The sequence below is a fragment of the Carettochelys insculpta genome, chromosome 20 (genome assembly GCF_033958435.1).
Source record: "Carettochelys insculpta isolate YL-2023 chromosome 20, ASM3395843v1, whole genome shotgun sequence".
NCBI lineage: Eukaryota > Metazoa > Chordata > Testudines > Carettochelyidae > Carettochelys > Carettochelys insculpta.
The window spans coordinates 26,177,340-26,195,390 of NC_134156.1; the positions used below are offsets into that span (position 1 = coordinate 26,177,340).

Below are 18,051 nucleotides of genomic sequence, written 5' to 3' on the forward strand. Positions count from 1 at the left end.
TACAGCTGACTGAACAGTTGAAGGCAAGTGGCTGAACTCCCCTCTAGAAGTTTGAGGCATTTTTAAATAAGTGACTCAATGCTACGCACTAAGCTCTGGCATTGCTGGTTATGGAATGGTTCAGCAAGGCTCAAGTCCTTGGCTCTTCTACACTACTGCCTATTTGAATGGAAGGTTAGTATCACCTTTTTCCACTTGACTAGGGAAAAGGTTAACTGATTTATCAGGACTGAGTCAGCAAAAGGTTGTGGAGGCTTGAAGGTGTAGTAGGAGCCTGGAACTCCCAGAGCTGCTTGCAGAATTGCATTTGGGGGGGAAGAGGAAACAGACAGATGAAGTACCGAATGCAGTGTTCATTTTAAAGTCTACACAGGATAGTATTAAAATCTCAACTTTATTTGGCCAACAAGTTCAGCTCCAACATGGTGGAATGCTTAGAACAAGCCTGACTTTGCTCAGCCCTTCACTGCCCTCCACTGCTCCCAAGTCTCTTCCCTGCAAGCCAGTAATCAGAAGTGTCCATTTGTTGCATTCTATTGGCCCCCTGCCACCCTGGAAACCCATTCACAAAAAAAAAAAAAAAAGCACAGCAAGTGATCAAGGAATAGCCTTTTTGCTCAGGGAGATGGTGGCATCACCACCAGATCTTGTTTACAGTGGAGCCAGTAGGTGGGGTCTCCCTCCCCAGAGCCTGCCACAGTGCAAAGCTCCATCCCCCAAACAGTTCTCCATCTTTCAAAGCAAAAGGCTAGTGACACCAGCCCCAGATTTACATGTTAAAGGGGAAGTGTCTACCCACCCCTCCTGCACCCAGAAACCCTGCAGTCAGGGTAGTGGTCCCCCTCCCCACACTGAAGGATGGCAATTCCATGGATGAACACCTGAGCCAGTGGTTAGGATTCCACTGGATGAAGAGTAGCTATGGCCCAGAGTCAGAAGAGAGAAAAAACTAAGCTTTCCTAGGAGGCAGTGCTGGTGAGTCTCTGAAATGTCAGGCAAGGAGACTCACTGCCACATCACAGCCCAAACAGAACAGAACACTTGGAACAAGTCCATGTACAAAAAAGTACATCACAATAAAAAAAGCCCAGGTGCCAAACAGCTACCTAGCAAGATCCCTTTTCAGAACTGAAAAGTGAAAGGAGGCAGTCAAGTTTACAGACAAGTTAGGACGCAGAAATGTTACTTTAAGCCATTCCCTGCCTTTCCAGCCAACACTTCTAGTTTAAATCTTAATGGGTTTCTGGACTCAGACCCTGTGATGGGGCAGCAAGTGTAGTGTCTGCTTTTTGGGATATGCAGATTTGAATCTCCTCTTTACAGTTCATCTCTGTGGAGCTTCTGGTCCTCTTCTTCATCACTTTCCTCCTGATCTGTGTCAGCCTCTAGGTCCTCCAGATCCTGCATTTAAAACACAACTGTTGTCAACAGCTGCTAGTTTGTGGCAACTTTAGGGACAGGAATGAGGCTGTTAAGCACCACCTCCTACCCATTCTCCCTCCAGTCCATGCAAACTCTGCTCCCACCTAGCATGCTAAGAGCAATACCTTTCCTCTAGCCATTCAGGGAATTCACCTGAGATCAGCATTAAAGAAAAATCTGAGTCAGAAAGGCCAATAGTTAGACTCAATAGAGGAGACAGATAGTTAAAGGAGACCAGCATCTGTCCAGTCAGATTTTGAGTGCAGAAAGAACAAAAAAAGACTGGATTTAAGACTGACCATGCACAGGCTGGCAGGAAATGGAGCAGACTCACTTCAGAAGCAGGGAGGGCACAGCCACATGGTGATAGGCTGTCCTGCCATTACAGTGGGCCTAACAGCAATCTCACATGGGTCTAGAAACATGGACACAGCTGGCCAAGGCAGAGGGACTTACATGGATAAGAAAAGCTATTGAACCATGCAAGGGACTTGAGCACTTGAGCAGCACCACTGTGGTGACAAAGAGGCACAGCTTACAGGGACTGAACAGAAAGTCCCTCAATTTACAATCATGTGCTCATGCCTCCCAGCCCTGTGAGACTGCAGTGACCTGCCAGACTCACAGCTTCACAGGTTTTGTTTAGCATCTCCATGCCTCCCGCTACATCTGTCTGGAAAGCAGCAAAGGTTGCTCTGGAAACCAAGACATTGTTCAGAATAGTGTCTTAGTGACCTCTGCAGACCAAGTCCTACCCACCTCTTCTTCACCAGCACCCTCCTGGCCTCCACTCTCCAGGAACTTCTGGAAGCCTTCTAGTGTCCTCTCTCCATTGTAGTCTATGACCTGCAGGAGCAAAGCCAGGAGATGGTGTCCAACTGGAACAGTCACGCTCTTGGTGGAACAATTCTTTCTGAACAGCAGTTTTAAAAATTCCAAGCAAGAAGTGTAGAATTCACCTTCATCCACATGACATGAAGGAGCAGCTCAGCCACTAGACCTCCCTCAGCACTGTGAGGGCAGCCCACCAATGAGCATGATGTCCTATGCCGCACTTTCCCCAGTCTCACCTAGCACTGCACCTATACCTTCCCTGCCTGCCTCCCCACGCCTCTTTCTGCAATTTGGCCCATCCCCCCCAAAGGCCTCCTGAAGCCATTCAGAAGGAGCCAAACCAAACTCCAATCTAAAAGCCCAGCTCCCAGACAGGTGCCTCTACCTAGCACACAAGAGGCCTACATGTATCAACACAATTCAGTAGCCTGCTTACATTTTTGCCAGGGCCCGCAGGGAAGTATTTCAACGTGGGAAAACTGTGGACTTTCACAGTCTCCACTTCGTTAGCTGTGGAGTCCATCTTGGCAATGACGATGTTCTCATGGTCCTTGTAAGTCTCTCCAAGCTTGTCCCAAATAGGAGCCAGTTGTTTGCAGTGACCACACCAAGGAGCATCTGTGAAGCAGAAGCCTGTATGAAGCTTGGATGCCACCCAGCAGCCAACAGGAAGGGCAGGTCCCTTCACTGATGTTTGCCAGTCTAGTCCAGTTAACATGCTCCTCTTCCAGAGGACAGGCCCCTGAAAGAAGGTGGTTCCTTCCCACATGCCATCCCAAAGTGGCTTTCCTGCAATTCATTATGAAGCATGCTCAAATGGGCCTGGTCTACACTAGGGGAATAAGCTGATTTCATAGATGCAGTTCTAGCTATGACAACTGCATATAGCTAGAATCAACATATCTGAAGTCAACTTACCTAGCTATCCTCACTAAGGAGGGTTGACAGGAGTGTTTCTTCTATCAACCTCCCTTATGCCTCAACTGCAAGGAGTTGACTGCCATCCCCACCAGATGTGTGAAGCCAAACTCTGGAAGATCAGCCCTGACCATGCAGCACAGACCAGCCCATACTTACAGAACTCCACAAACACATTCTTGGTCTCATCAAAAGCAATGTCTTCAAAGTTCTTCCCAACCAGAACTTTGACAGGTTGTTTGTCCCAGTCATCTGGCAAATCCTGGCTCATCAGGTGAGGCTGGAATTGGAGTACAGGAACAGTCAGACCCAGCATGCACATGGCCATGTGGTAGGTGGACACAAGTCATGCTCCCAGAGAAACCCCACTTCTCCCTGACTGAAGGAGATCAGCCAGGAGCTATTAGCAGTCAGCTGAGTCAGTCATTCCCCCACCCACTAACCCAGATATGTTGGAACTGCTAGTGCCCCTGCATGGGTGAGGCCACAGCTGAGCTTTGCAGAGAAGTAGTCATCACTCCCATGCAACACTGGACCAGAACACCATGTGGAATTGCTAGTGTGGACAGCTGTACATAGCTGCCTCCATCATCACGTGGAGACTCCCACCATAAGCAAGAGTCTACAAAAATCCAGCTCATCATGCTGATGGAACAGGAGCACCAGCTGGCTCCACCCCACCCCCACAGCATGTGAAGCACAGAGTAACCCCCTGCTTTATGGAGGTGACTATAACACTGATGGCAGTTATTTCTGTGCTGGCACCATGCCCCACTAGCTCTCCCTTTGGATTTCTCAGAAGGCTCACAAGATCCTGTGCCAGGAGACATGTGGCAGAGCTCATTTGAAGTGACCCTCCCCATGTGACCTGTATAACGTTTCATTAAAATGTTTGCAGGCATCCCTCCCACACCTCTGCTTACAACAGGGCCCAAAGCACAGCATTACCTTGACTTTGCCCTCCAGGAACTGGTTGCAGAACTCCTGGATCTTCTCTGCAGTCAGTTCATCCGAGTCAGGTTTGTATTTGGTCATTTCTTCCTCCAGAGTGATGAGGCGGACAGCTGGGCACTCCTCCTTCTTCAGGCCAAAGAACTCCAAGATCCGCTGGTTGTCACTATGGTCACTATCTATGAAGATGAACAGGATCTTTGGAGGAAAGTAAAGCCCAGATTAGAGACATGAACAAACTCTAAAAAAGACCAACTCTGCTGCAGCTTGCTCATTGACTCTTTACAGCTGGCTTCCCCACCCCCTTGAGCCCATGGCAGAATGTGGACCCCCATATATTTCAATACAAATATTGGGGCTGCACTGGCTGCAGCAGTGTGCACTAAGACAAATCTTAGCATGTCATAAGTTACCTTAGAGGACCACTGCACACCACCTGGAAGGAAAAGCAAGAGTCATGCTGCCACTCTAACCTCATCAGGTATGTAACAGCAAGTGGCAAAGGCACCCTGCTATTAGGAGAGCCAGATACAGAAGGAAGGAGAACAAGTTGAGAGTTGATGCAACTTAATGTTCTGCATGAGCTGGGAGCAACTGCCCCCTCACCTTTCCTTTGAAGCTCCCAGCCGCTGTCTTGAAGTTGTCTAGTTTCTCTTGATAGTCAGCAATGCTCTTTGGCAGAAACAGCAGGATGTGAGTCTTGATCTCACCTCCAAAGATCTTAGGAGCAGTCTGAGGGGAACACAATAGAACTCCACATTAGGGGAAGAAATAGTCCCAGTGCCAGAGCGCATGGGCTTTCTGCCCTCATGGTGCCAAGGGAGACACCAAGAACACACATGCTGCTCTGAGGAACAAGATTATCCTTTGCACCCTCATGTCTCCTGCTTCATCTGGACAGTTACCTGCAGACCCAAAGGGAAGAGCAGCACAGATTCCTACCCCATAGCCTGGGAACAGGGTGAGAAGAGCAGATTATGCACTGATGACCATACCTGTTCCGTGAATTCAATGACCAAAGGCAGCTGGTTAGACTTGATGAAGTTCAGCAAGTGCTCTTTTGTTATGTCACCTTCAAAGTTGTTACGACCTTCATCAAACTGGGGAGAGAAAAGAGTGTTTTAGAAGCCAGTGCCTACGTGCATGGAGAGACATACGCCCTGGCATTCAGGGAAGGCAGCAAGCACAGCACATTCCAAACACCACACTTCACACAGGAACATCAAGAACCAAGGCCTGGGAGGGGCCAGTCTAACTTCATGGCTCCGACACCTAGCGGTGAGGAAGCTGAATGTCAGATAACACTGCGAGCTAGAAACAATTCTCAGCTCCAATCCCTGCTGTACATTAACCAAAGCAATCATTCCACAGAAACAAAAAAGCAGTCAAGTAGCACTTTAAAGACTAACAGAAGAATTTATTAGGTGAGCTTTCGTGGGAGAGACCCACTTCAGACCACAGCCAGACCAGAACAGACTCGATATTTAAGGCAGAGAACCAAAAACAGGAATCAAGGTGGACAAATCAGGGAAAAAAGTTATAAATGTGAGCAAGGCAGAGAGCAGAGGGGCAGAAGTTGGGGGGGTGGGGAAGAGAGTCAAGAATTAGATTAAGCCAAGTACGCAAACGAGCCCCTGTAGTGTCCCAGGAAGTTTCCACCACAGTTCAAACTGTATGTTAATATGTCAAATACTTGGCTTAATCTAATTCTTGACTCCACCCCACCCTCCTGCCCCTTTACTCTGATTTGCTCACCTGGAAATGTCTGTCTGATTTGTCCACCTTGATTCCTGTTTTTGGTTCTCTGTGCCTTAAATATTGAGTCTGTTCTGGTCTGGCTCTGGTACGAAGAAGTGGGTCTCTCCCACAAAAGCTCACCTAATAAATTCTTTTGTTACTTTTTAAAGTGCTACTTGACTGCTTTTTTTGTTTTGATAGTATATAGACTAAAACAGCTTTCTCTCTAATTCTACAGGTGAGACCTGCAGCTCCCCAGGCAGTATATGCTAAGTGGCAATGGAGAAGATATTGAACCCAGCTCTTGATGTTATTCTGCAAGGCTGTGAATGGATTCTGAAGACACGCCTTGGAGGAGGGCTTCCAATTTAACATCTGCTTTGCAGCCGTCCAGCAGGTGTTAGACAAACTAGCAAGGAGCTGCTGCAAATCCCAGCAACAGCAACTGGGCAAGGGCAGCCCTCTGCACAACAGGAATCAGCATCCAGGTCTAAGTTGAGACATATACATTAGCCAACAAACAGCTATTAGGAAGGAGTTGATGTCAGGCAGCAAAACCCACTATGCAGCAGGTGATAGAGTTTACTCAACCCTCTGGGGATGTGCCAACTCGCTATCTGAGGCACAGAAGGAAGAGCCACAGCACACATGCCACATCCCATTTTTCATTAGATCACCACCTGTTACTGTCCTTGATTCTTAGAACCTTCCCAGGCACATGAAGAGGGGAACAGCAGAAGAGCATCAGGGTTGGGAGAAACACACAACATGCTAGCAAGGGTCAGACTCACTACTTGCATTTATTACTCTCTGCTGGGATAATACACAGCAACCCCAGGGTAGGGGGATACCTGAGCTGTACCGGTGCAGCAGGAAGAGGGTGGAATTAAATAACCCTAAAAGCAGTACTGATGACTTCAGCTGAGAAGCTGAATACGAGAACAGGCATGTTTGAGATTAGGAGCAAGCTGTATTAAACTTCTAAGGGAGGCTAATCAGCTCCTTAAAACCCTCACAAGGCTTGCTTAAAATGCAACATTCAAACCCAGACAAGTCACAGAAGGATGAGTGACTAACTGGCCAGCCCTTTTTCTAGGCCAAACTAGAGACATGGAATCAGAGCCAGATTCCACAGATGTGTATGGCTCCTGATTGAATGGACAGTGGCCTGATTCTATGTTAAGAAAGTTAGGATTAAATAAGAATCTTAGGGCTGGAAGGGACCTCAGGAGGGCATCTAGTCCAGCCCCCTACCTAAAGCAGGATCAACCCCAACCAAGTCATCCCAGCCAGGACTATGTCAAGCCAGGACTTAAACCTCTATTGCTACTTGCTTCCAAGCTTGCTTTGAGTGTGACAGTATATTTATAGAGCTATCACAGCCACAGATCCAGGACCAAGCAGGGAATGTCAGGAAGCAGGATAGCTAATTGCTGTCCTATACACTAGTAAGCTCATTCCCACTGTCATTCTAGCTCATCTAACTCAATCACTGCCATTAGAAGACATTTCCACACTGACACTAACAATAGGAGCCGCTGAGCCTGGATCCCTCTCACTGGGGTCAGAGTAGGATCACAGACACCCTTCTGGCTTCACTGAATAACTAAATTGTGGAAGGATGTCTCATGACCTGGGTCCCCATAGTACCCCCATGAGCCTGCACAGCATGTGTCAAGCTGCCAGAGGAATAGCAGTGCAATGAGAAAACTTTGCAACCAAAGTAAGACTGCCCCAAAAATTCTGGTCCTTTAATACTACAGGCAATTGTCCTGAATCCAGCTGGGAGTCCTGTGCTCAGAGAACAAAAACACCAGGAGGAATAAAGGTCACTCCAGACCTTTCCCTGTGGTAACTCAATGAGCATATCAACAAATGCTTTTCAGTTCCTCTAGCATCTGAAGCAGGCACTGCGACAGAACTCGGATTCATAAGTCAGGGCAATATTTACTTATTTATCTTTAAAATATTTTTAGCCTGCCTCTATTTCAAATATTCAAGGCAGCTTACAATTTTTTCAAAAAACAAACATCTATAGAATGATTTAAAAATACAAAACTCTAAAGGACATAAAACCTACTAAAACATCTCAAAAAGAAGGCTCACACACAAGCTCAAAACACCAATAGAAGCACAAGTAAAAAGGATGGCTTTAGTGACGGGGTGGCAAGAACATGTCCTTCTCAGGTGAACCTGCCCCTTTCACCTCTAGTCCTCACTAATTTCAGGTATTATGTATAATCTTCTACAGCTATTTCAGACAGTTGCTGATAATAAAGTAACTAAACATCTACCACCACATTAGGTACCCTCCTGGCATATCAAGAAAGCAGCATTCCCAGTTATCCCTTACCCTTAGGGACAGCCTCTGGGACAGCTAGGGGAGACCCTACAAACTAACAGTTGCTGGAATAGCTATTTGCTTCCACAAACATGCTGCAACCTCAGTCACTAACTTGAGCCCCCATGCTCATGAGTCTGGTCTTTAACTCAGCCAGTACTACTGTACTTCAGAGCATTTTACGAAGAAAAACGGTTGACAGTGGTGCCTGTTTAAATGGAATTAAACTACATCCACTTTCCACCCTGCACCTTGATGCACTGGGCACCACCCACTCTTCTCCCTAGGAGCTTCAGCTCCTTCTCTCCTTAACACTACTCCTCAGCTCTGGACCCCAGGTGCACTGAAGGGTAACTGACTGGAGGCATGAGCTAGTTTATGCCTTCTAATGCTGCAGGTTTTGCTAAAACCTTGATCCCTTAGTGCTGCCTGCCTCTGCCTCAAGAATGAGCAGCCAGCCCCATTGCTGTAAACCACCAAGTGCCTAGATCTGCCCCAGGCTGGGGGCAGGTGCAACACAGACTGCTAAGCCCACTCAGAGCAAGGATGAGCACATTAAGGGTTCAGCTAAAAAGCAAGTGAAAGCTGAGAACATGGCACAGGAAGTGAGGCAGGACAGTAGGATCCTGGATACTGTTTTACTATAGTCCTTGATAAGTTTACTAGTAAAAAGAAGAAAGTAACAGTACTGAATGTCAAATACTTGACTTCATAGCAAACATTAATTTCATAGCAGCCAGAGTCCTGGAACAAGAAAAGGTAGAAGTTAACAGTGGACAAAGGCTCATATCCAATGAGCCCCAGGGACCCCATCCAGACTTCTCAATGCTGCCCCTTGCTGACAGGGGGTTACAACGTCCAATCTGAACACTAGGTGGTTTATATTTAGTTTCCTGTTCTAAACAGAGCCCTGCAGTAATCTGTAAATTTACATTTGATTATTTTTTTAAACATTTTCCTTCCAACTGCTGTAAAAGATCCATGATATTAGACAGGGAAGAGCGTATACAGAGCACTGTGACACTAAGTTCAGTCACTAATCTTGACTGTTAATAGGTCAAGATTAACTGTGGCATATGTTCTTTGAACCACTTCTCACCTTTTTAAAAAGGACAACACCATCTCCACTGAGCTGGTATTTGGAGAAGACATCACTGCTGGAAGAAATCCCAAAAGGAAGGTCATCAATGGATTCAGCTGCCAGTAAAAACTGCTTGGCTGCCTCTGACTCCACATCCTGGGAGAGAAGGAAAGTAGTGACATTGAAGTGCAGCATAAAACATGTCCAAATATTCAGTGGCTGCTGAATACTAAACAAAGTAAAAATAAAAGTGTGTTAGTCTTTAAGGTGCTACAGGACTCCTTGTTTTAGTAAAATTACAGACTAACAGTTACGCCTCGGACTAGGGAGCAAAGCCAGGCAGGGAATGTTGGGAAACAGCTGTGCTAGACCTGGTTAGGTCCCAGAGTTGTGGCAGACAGAAAACCTGCAGCTGCCATACAGGGCACCCTTTTACAGTCTAAACCCAAAACTATACCTTGAAGAACCCAATGACAGCAACTTCACTGGAATCCACCAACGACTCAGCTGCAGCAGCATCTGCCAGGATAATGGCAGCTGGACCCGTGCGTTTCTTCAGCCAGTTTAAAATATCGTCAGCTTCCCTACCAGCTATATCAGAAAGTAGAAAGTGTTAGTGTTCATCCTTTTACCAACCAAAGCATAAGCACATGGCCTGACAGACAGTTACAGAGCACCTAATCTGGTGAATGATGAAGGGGCCTACTCAGCACCAAACACTAATCTCCTCTATCTTAATTTTCACCTTCCATCAGAAGGTTATTGGAGCAAGCAGAGCCTTACAGCTACCAGGAGGTGCTGGGAATGCCTTGGCATTCCATGTAGCATCTACTTAAACTCACCCACAGTGCCCTGTACCAAGGTAGTACAAGATTCTCAGGAATCCACCCCTTTCACAGGGTACTACTTCCAATCACCAGACAGGCCCCATGCATGTATAGACTTTGGTCAGCACTATCACCACTACAGATGTCCTGAAGGATTCTAGGATTTTCATACAGAAAAATCTGAAAATCTCATCCTATGCTTCAGCAACCCAAGACATTTTTGCCCTGAAAAGTTCAGTGTTTTAGAACTTGCTACAGGCTTTGAGCCTTTATTTCAATTAGTTTGAGCAAACATTCCCTTTTCTGTTTAGCATTCATAGCAAACACCCCAAGTAAAGACAATGCAGAAATACACATCTGCAAACAACAAAACGATTACACATCTACCAACAGAGATATTGTGCCTTCTTTAGCTTTTATTTAAGGTCTCAGAACACTTGCTAGGAGGGTTTCCCAACTTATTCCTTTCACATTCCGCCCCCCGCCGCCGAGTGACAAGGAACTCGCCTGAGCTTGTGCAAGAAATATCGAACGAGACACTAACGTCTACAGTGCTGCTGCCAGAAGCCCCGCCTCAGCGCGGCTGTGTAGGCAGGTGCCGGTGCCGCCAGTAACGCGGCCTGCCCCACCACTCAGGTCCCCTTCTCTTCGGGAAGAGCTGCCCGTCCCGGACGTGCCCAGCGCAGCCTTGTTACCGCCTCGTCCCTGCTGAGCGCGGACGGGCCGCTCACAGCCGGGCCGGGCTCACCTGTGTACTCGCGGGGCGAGGTCTTGTCGCCGTTTCTGAAGAATTTGATAGTCGGGTAGCCGCGAACCCCGAACTGCTGGGCCAGCTCCGACTCCTCCGTGGCGTCCACCTTGGCCAGCCGGATGTCGGAGCCGTCGGCCTTCAGCCGGGCCGCGGCCTTGGCGTACTCGGGGGCCAGCGCCTTGCAATGGCCGCACCACGGGGCGTCTGGAAGAACAGGGAAGAGCTCAGGCCGCCGCCCCGCGGCCCGCAGCAGCCCGCGGCCGGCCCAGCGCCCCCGGCCCCGCCGGCCCGGCCCCACTCACAGAACTCCACCAGCAGGTGCTTGTGGGCCGCCAGCGCGCGCTCGAAGGAAGCCGCGCGCAGCACCAGCACCCCGTCCTCCTCCTCCACGTCCACGTCCTCCTCAGCGCGGCCCGGCCGGGCCAGGCCCAGCAGCGCCAGGCCCAGCAGCGGCGACAGCAGCACCACAGCGCGCGGCAGCTTCATGGAGATGGAGGCAGCGGCAGCGGCAGCGACAGCAAGTGCGAAGCGAGACCGCGGCGGAAGGAATAGCCCGCACCCGCCTCCCTCTTATAAACCCGCCTTCTCCCTGCCGCCGCCACTCCTCATTGGCGGAGCCCCTCGCCCTCACCGTCCTCTCCCATTGGCTTAGCCGAGCGCCCGAACTCTCCTCATGTGCTATTGGCTGGTCTGGTCGCCACGCCCCTTTCCCCACCACCTCTGAATGGCTCCTACTCTCACTTTTTAGCGTTCTGTAATTGGTCAACGTTACCGCCTCAGGGTCTCAGCGGCCGGTCTAATTGGTGACCAGCCCAGACCCGCCCCTCGTTCTTCTCCTCTTGAACGTGGCACTCGCATACCCGCCCAGCTGAGGGCGGTTGTTGCGCATGCGCTCTGAAGGACACGGGGAACTCGTTCGTGTTGGATTGTGACTGGGCCGTGCCCGCGGGAGCCGCCTCCTGACCCGGAAGGGCAGGGACCTCTTCCGGGGCAGGGAGCGTGGGGATGCTTGATGGGATGTTCCTGGTAGTTGTTAGGGCCCAGCGCGGTGGCTTTTCCCTGCTCTCCGGCAGGGCCTCAGGCCGGGCCGGGCCGGGAACAGCCGAGGCACTGCCGCGCTCTGGGAGGTGGCAGGTTTTGGTCAGCCGCGCCCGCCTCCTGCGCTCCGTTACGCTGGGTTCGCCGCGGAGCCGCCCTTCCTCGCAGCCTTCAGCGTCCGTGGAAGCGCCCGGCTGAAAGTCAGCCGGAAATCGCCCAGCTCCCACCCCCGTCTCTGCGCTCTTGGCCTAAGGACGGAGACTGGGGCAGAGCTAAAGCGTGGCACAGACGTCCCCCGCCTCCAGCCGGGCCGGCCTCCCCTTCTCGTCTCACGCGGGATCTGGCTCGGGTTGAGAGCTAGCGAGAGAGGCAGTGTAACGCCCGTGCTCGAATAGCTGCTTAAGTCCTAGTCCGATGAGCTCCCTAGCAGCGCTAACTCAAGTACGATCTTGTGGGAGTTTCTTCAGAGCACTGTCCTGTAAGGGATAAAGGAACTGCCCTGCTGGCTGAGACCTGTGGCCAGCGAGTTCAGTAACTGTTCTCTGCTGTGGCTAGTGCCGGAGCCTTCGGAGGACAGCGTGAGAAATCCCAGAAAAGCAGATGTGGGACAATCTGTGCTCCAAACCCTGAAACTCTCATTCAGGGGCTACGTCTACACGTGAAGCCTACATCGAAATAGCTTATTTCGATGTAGCAACATCGAAAGAAATAACGTCTACATGTCCTCCAGGGCTGGCACCATCGATGTTCAACTTTGACATTGCGCAGCACCACATCGAAATAGGGGCTGCGAGGGAACGTCTACACGCCAAAGTAGCACACATCGAAATAAGGGTGCCAGGCACAGCTGCAGACAGGGTCACAGGGCGGACTCAACAGCAAGCCACTTCCTTAAAGGGCCCCTCCCAGACACAGTTGCACTAAACAACACAAGATCCACAGAGCTGACAACTGGTTGCAGACCCTGTGCCTGCAGCATGGATCCCCAGCTGCCGCAGCAGCAGCCAGAAACCCTGGGCTAAGGGCTGCTGGCCATGGTGACCATAGAGCCCCACAGGGGCTCGAGAGAGAGTGTCTCTCAACCCCTCAGCTGATGGCCACCATGGTGGACCCCGCTATTTCGAAGTTGCGGGACGCGCAATGACTACACGGTCCCTACGTCGACGCTGAACGTCAAAGTAGGGCGCTATCCCCACCTCCTGATGAGGATAGCGACTTTGACGTCTCGCCGCCTAACGTCGAAGTTAACTTCGAAATAGCGCCCGATGCATGTAGCCGTGATGGGTGCTATTTCGAAGTTAGTGCCGCTACTTCGAAGTAGCGTGCACGTGTAGACACGGCTAGGTTGCTAATAATTAGAAATAGTTTAGTCTCTGAAAGATGAAGTTCCATAGTCCTTCACATAACCTTCTTGAGCATTAGTCATTAACTCTGGAGAACTGTGTTATCCACACATATTTCCCATTCCTCTTGGAATCTTGTTAAATTCTAAGTCTCCATGACATCCAGTGATAGAGTTCTAATTACACAGTGCATGAAGAGGTATTTCCATTCATCTGCCACTCTTCAGTTTCACTGTCCTTTGTTCTTGTGTTATGAGACGGGAAACAGAAGCTTCCAATCTCCCTTCTCCAGAGAATTCATTACTGGATTCGCTGGGTCAGATTTACAAATGGTTAAAGATCTCTGTCTTAAGTAAACTCTGTCCTTCACCACGGTGCCATTTAGCATCTAGACCACATCTAAGGAGTGAATTTCTCCACATGCACGTTGAGTGCAATAACAGAAATTCAGTTGGACTTGGGCGGAACTGGAAGGGTTTTCTGTAGCAATATAGGCTGTCTTTATGGGACTGTGTTCATGCAACACTGTTGAAGTATGACAAGTTCAATAAGGGTGAGGAGGGAAGGAGTTTGGATGCACAGCAACATTGCACTCTGCCTCCTTGCTGCCTTGCACTGTCATGCTTACTGCAATGCCTAGACAGGGTTCAGTGAAACAGTGAGTTGTCCCCTGTAGTAGTGCAAAGTGGGGTTGGACTGTCCCCTGGCCTAATGGATTGAACACAAACTTCCAATGGCTTAGAAATGCTCAGCATTGGAATGGGATGAGAAGGATCTCCCACGAACAGCAGTGGAACCTCCGCAGGCCACAGCGAGTTCTGTGTCCGCCCCAGGTTTCTTAAAAGCGTGCTGTCAAGCTTAAATTGACTAATTTCCAAAATTCCAGTTTCTGTGAGCCACAGAGTCCCGCCACCTTACCCTGTTCCCTGAGGCCAGCCCTCCTCTTGTGGCTTGGAATCATTTGTCTTTGCTCTCTCTACTGGTGGCATTGGTGATTTCAGGGATTGAGGCCAGTGGTTCTAAGACATAGCTGAGCTGACTCTACCTGAGGTGCTGTGACATGCACAGAACAGATTCTTTCTGTCCAGCATCTCTCAAATTAAATGCCCTGAGAAGGTACTAGTAACCATCTGAGGCTCAGCCTTTTCTGACTGTGGTTGCTCTGTAGACTAGACACTGTCCTTTTCAGTGGTGCACTTAATGGAATGAACATTCGAGAAGGAAGGGCAGGAACAAATAGAACAAACCAGTCAGTTCTATCCCCAGGAAGGGGCAGAAGAATACTAGAGGAGGAGAGGGAACAACATAGCTTGGTTTGGGTGCAAAGCTCAGTATTTCTCTAAGTCTCAGCAGCCCCTCTGTTCAGAATGACTTACTTGACTTAAATCCTTGTATGCCAAGTGGAACATAGGGTTATCTCCAAGTTTCCTCCACTTCACTATGTCTTGAGACAAAACCTAGCTGATAGCAGCTCTTTATTTAGGGTATTAGTTTTGCCTGTGGCCTCACAACCTGGCCAATCTAGCTGTGCAAACAGGTTTCTCTTTATATGTAGGGTGTGTTTGTGGGAGAGGCCGCATGGGTTACATTTGGTACCATTGGTACACGTCATCACAGATGCTTGCCAAATGCCACCTCATTCTATACGCCTGCTGAAGAAAAGATCAGGTCAAAGTCCTGCCCAACTGTTGAGGGGCAGGGAGCCAGCACTGCCAGAGCAGCCAGGCCTTACTGCCAGCATTCCAAGAGGAAACAGGTCCTTCCTGTGGGACCAAGGGGATCCAGGCCCACCCACTATCTTTGGCATTTTAAAATTTAGCTTTTTCAGTGTTTTTTTAAATTTACCAGTAGCAGCCATGGCTCTCAGACAGGCTAACAGGTGCACGTTAGCCAATCTAAGTGCCAGGTTTTCAGGTTTAAAGACCTCTGAGGAGGTTTCAGAGGGCAGACTTGTGGAGAAGCTAAGGGAGAAGAGTTGTGACAGTAGCTAAGTCCTCAGTCAAGCAGAGTGATCAGGCTGTCCCAGGCTCACCTTTACAGAACATAAGAATGGCCATACTGGGTCAGACCAAAGGTCCATCCAGCCCAGCATCCCATCTGCCGACGGTGGCCAATGCCAGGTGCCCCAGAGAAGGAGAACAGAAGACAATGATCAAGTGATTTATCTCCTGCCATCCATCTCCTGCCCTTGTTCAGAAGGCTAGGGCACCATACGTTATCCCTGGCTAATAGCCATTTATGGACCTAACCCGCAAAAATTTATCAAGCTCTTTTTTAAACCCTAATAGAGTCCTGGCCTTCACAGCCTCCTCGGGCAAGGAGTTCCACAGGTTGACTGTGCGCTGTGTGAAGAAAAATTTCCTTTTATTAGTTTTGAACCTACTACCCATCAATTTCATTTGGTGTCCCCTAGTTCTTGTATTATGGGAAAAGGTAAATAATTTTTCTATATTCACTTTCTCCACACCATTCATGATTTTATATACCTCTATCATATCGCCCCTCAATCGCCTCTTTTCCAGACTGAAAAGTCCCAGTCTCTCTAGCCTCTCCCCATATGGGACCCATTCCAATCTTAGTCGCCCTTTTCTGAACCTTTTCTAATGCCAATATATCTTTTTTGAGGTGAGGAGACCACATCTGCACGCAGTACTCAAGATGTGGGCGTACCATAGTTTTATATAGGGGAAGTATGATATCTTTTGTCTTATTATCGATCCCTTTTTTAATAATTCCTAACATCCTATTTGCCTTACTAACTGCCGCTGCACACTGCGTGGATGTCTTCAGAGAACTATCCACTATAACTCCAAGATCCGTTTCCTGATCTGTCGTAGCTAAATTTGACCCCATCATGTAGTACGTGTAATTTGGGTTATTTTTTCCAACATGCATTACCTTACACTTACCCACATTAAATTTCATTTGCCATTTTGCTGCCCAATCACTCAGTTTGCTGAGATCTTTTTGTAGTTCTTCCAATCCCTTTTGGTTTTGACTGTCCTGAACAACTTGGTGTCATCTGCAAACTTTGCCACCTCACTGCTTACCTCATTTTCTAGATCATTGATGAACAAGTTGAACAGGATCGGTCCCAGGACTGACCCCTGGGGAACACCACTAGTTACCCTCCTCCATTGTGAAAATTTACCATTTATTCCCACCCTTTGTTTTCTGTCTTTTAACCAATTCCCGATCCATGAAAGGATCTTTCCTCCTATCCCATGACCACCTAATTTACATAAAAGCCTTTGGTGTGGGACCATGTCAAAGGCTTTCTGGAAATCTAGGTATATTATGTGCATTGGGTGCCCCTTGTCCGCATGTTTATTAACCCCTTCAAAGAATTCTAATAGATTAGTTAGACACGACTTCCCTCTGCAGAAACCATGCTGACTTTTGCCCAACAATTCGTGCTCTCCTACGTGCCTTGCAATTTTATTCTTTACAGCAGTTACAGCTCCCTCACTCAGCTGTCAGGAAGTAAATCAGCAGGGAGAGGAAAGCTCCAAGATGTGGATGGCATTGTGCTAGTGATGTGAAAGCATCTGGTTAGAAGAAAACCTCATGGTGTAGCATCTGTTAGCTGAGTTCTCTGCCAATGCAGGGGCTCTTGTGTACCACATCCTGGCCCCCTCTAGTTCAGGGACTTTCTGCAACTTCTCCTCCCTGCTGAGGGCACCACGTGCTCCCGCATCCTCTGACACTGGGTACTCCACTCTGTCTGTGCTAGGGTTGTGCATGCTCCCCAGGCTGGGGTTCCCCGTTCTTCCGTTGTGCCCTCCACCATTGTTGGTTCTTTGCTATCTATCTGGAAAAGTTAGTCCAAGAACTACTACAGTGGTGTCCAAAAGAAATTTAACAATCCCCCTCCACACACATTCCCATTCAGGCCCTACCCCTCCAGCCAGGCACCTACCATCTGCTGTACACCAGCTGCTGCCCAGCCCCAAGCTGCCCTGTGGCCCCAAGTGAGCTGCAGGAGGAGCTGCCTCCCCTGCTGCTGCTGCCGCCACACGTTTTGTCACACCAAGCAGTGGGTCGCCAGGGCAGAGGGTGCTCCATGTGCAGCTCTGACAAGATGCTTTGCCACACGTGGTGAATGGACAGCGTATTGTACACCACAGAACTGCTATCTCCCAGGTGGGGAGAGGAGGGGTAATGTTGTAAAGTGGGTGGTGATGGTGGTTAGGGTGGAAGGCCTCAGTGAGAGTCATCAACCTGTTCTTTAATATACTGCCACTTAGGGAGGTGGCTGAAGGTGCTGTTTGCTTACCAGATGGCAGAGAGTCTGCATGTTTCCCCTTTCCCTTCCAACCGTCACCAAAGGGCAGAGTTTTAAGTAGTGGAGTTTTTGAAGGGATCTGCTGCAGCATTCAAACGCTAACATGTTACAAACAGCAACAAGTGGAAAATAGGACCTCTTGTTCCTCAGCCAACAAACTACAGGGAAGGAAAAGGGAGCAAGGCAGGGAGACTGAACTAATCCCCAGACTGGGATCACAGCCCTTTATTAGTTTCACTCACTGCAGAAGCCAAGTCCCTTGCCACGAGAGGAGTGCTAAGTGCTTCCTGGCGAGCTCAGTGCTGGCAGTACTGACCAGTGCTACAACAGCAGTGGAGCAGATACAATGCTGTGTAACCCACACAAACAAGGCAGCAGCAGAGCCCCACACCTCTTTCACACCCCCTCTTGGAAACTGCCCTTGCACTGGAGACTACAGAGTGGGTGCAAATCCCCACCTAGCCCAGCAGGCACACACTTAGCACCCAGCCCTTATAATTACCACATTCATGTTGGGAAAAGC

General features: G+C 49.1%; 1 protein-coding gene across 1 annotated transcript; it reads right to left on the minus strand.

Moving 5' to 3' along the window:
* Positions 1-367: 367 nt before the first annotated feature.
* On the minus strand, positions 368-11,425 carry P4HB (prolyl 4-hydroxylase subunit beta). Its single transcript, XM_075014691.1, has 11 exons — positions 11,165-11,425; positions 10,860-11,066; positions 9,742-9,875; positions 9,303-9,440; positions 5,121-5,225; positions 4,732-4,857; positions 4,123-4,323; positions 3,334-3,454; positions 2,693-2,874; positions 2,182-2,268; positions 368-1,401 (listed from the first exon to the last, which is right to left on the minus strand). Exons 1-11 carry the CDS (start codon positions 11,346-11,348, stop codon positions 1,318-1,320), a joined length of 1,569 nt encoding a protein of 522 aa, XP_074870792.1. The 5' UTR covers positions 11,349-11,425; the 3' UTR covers positions 368-1,317.
* Between the last annotated feature and the right edge of the window lie 6,626 nt (positions 11,426-18,051).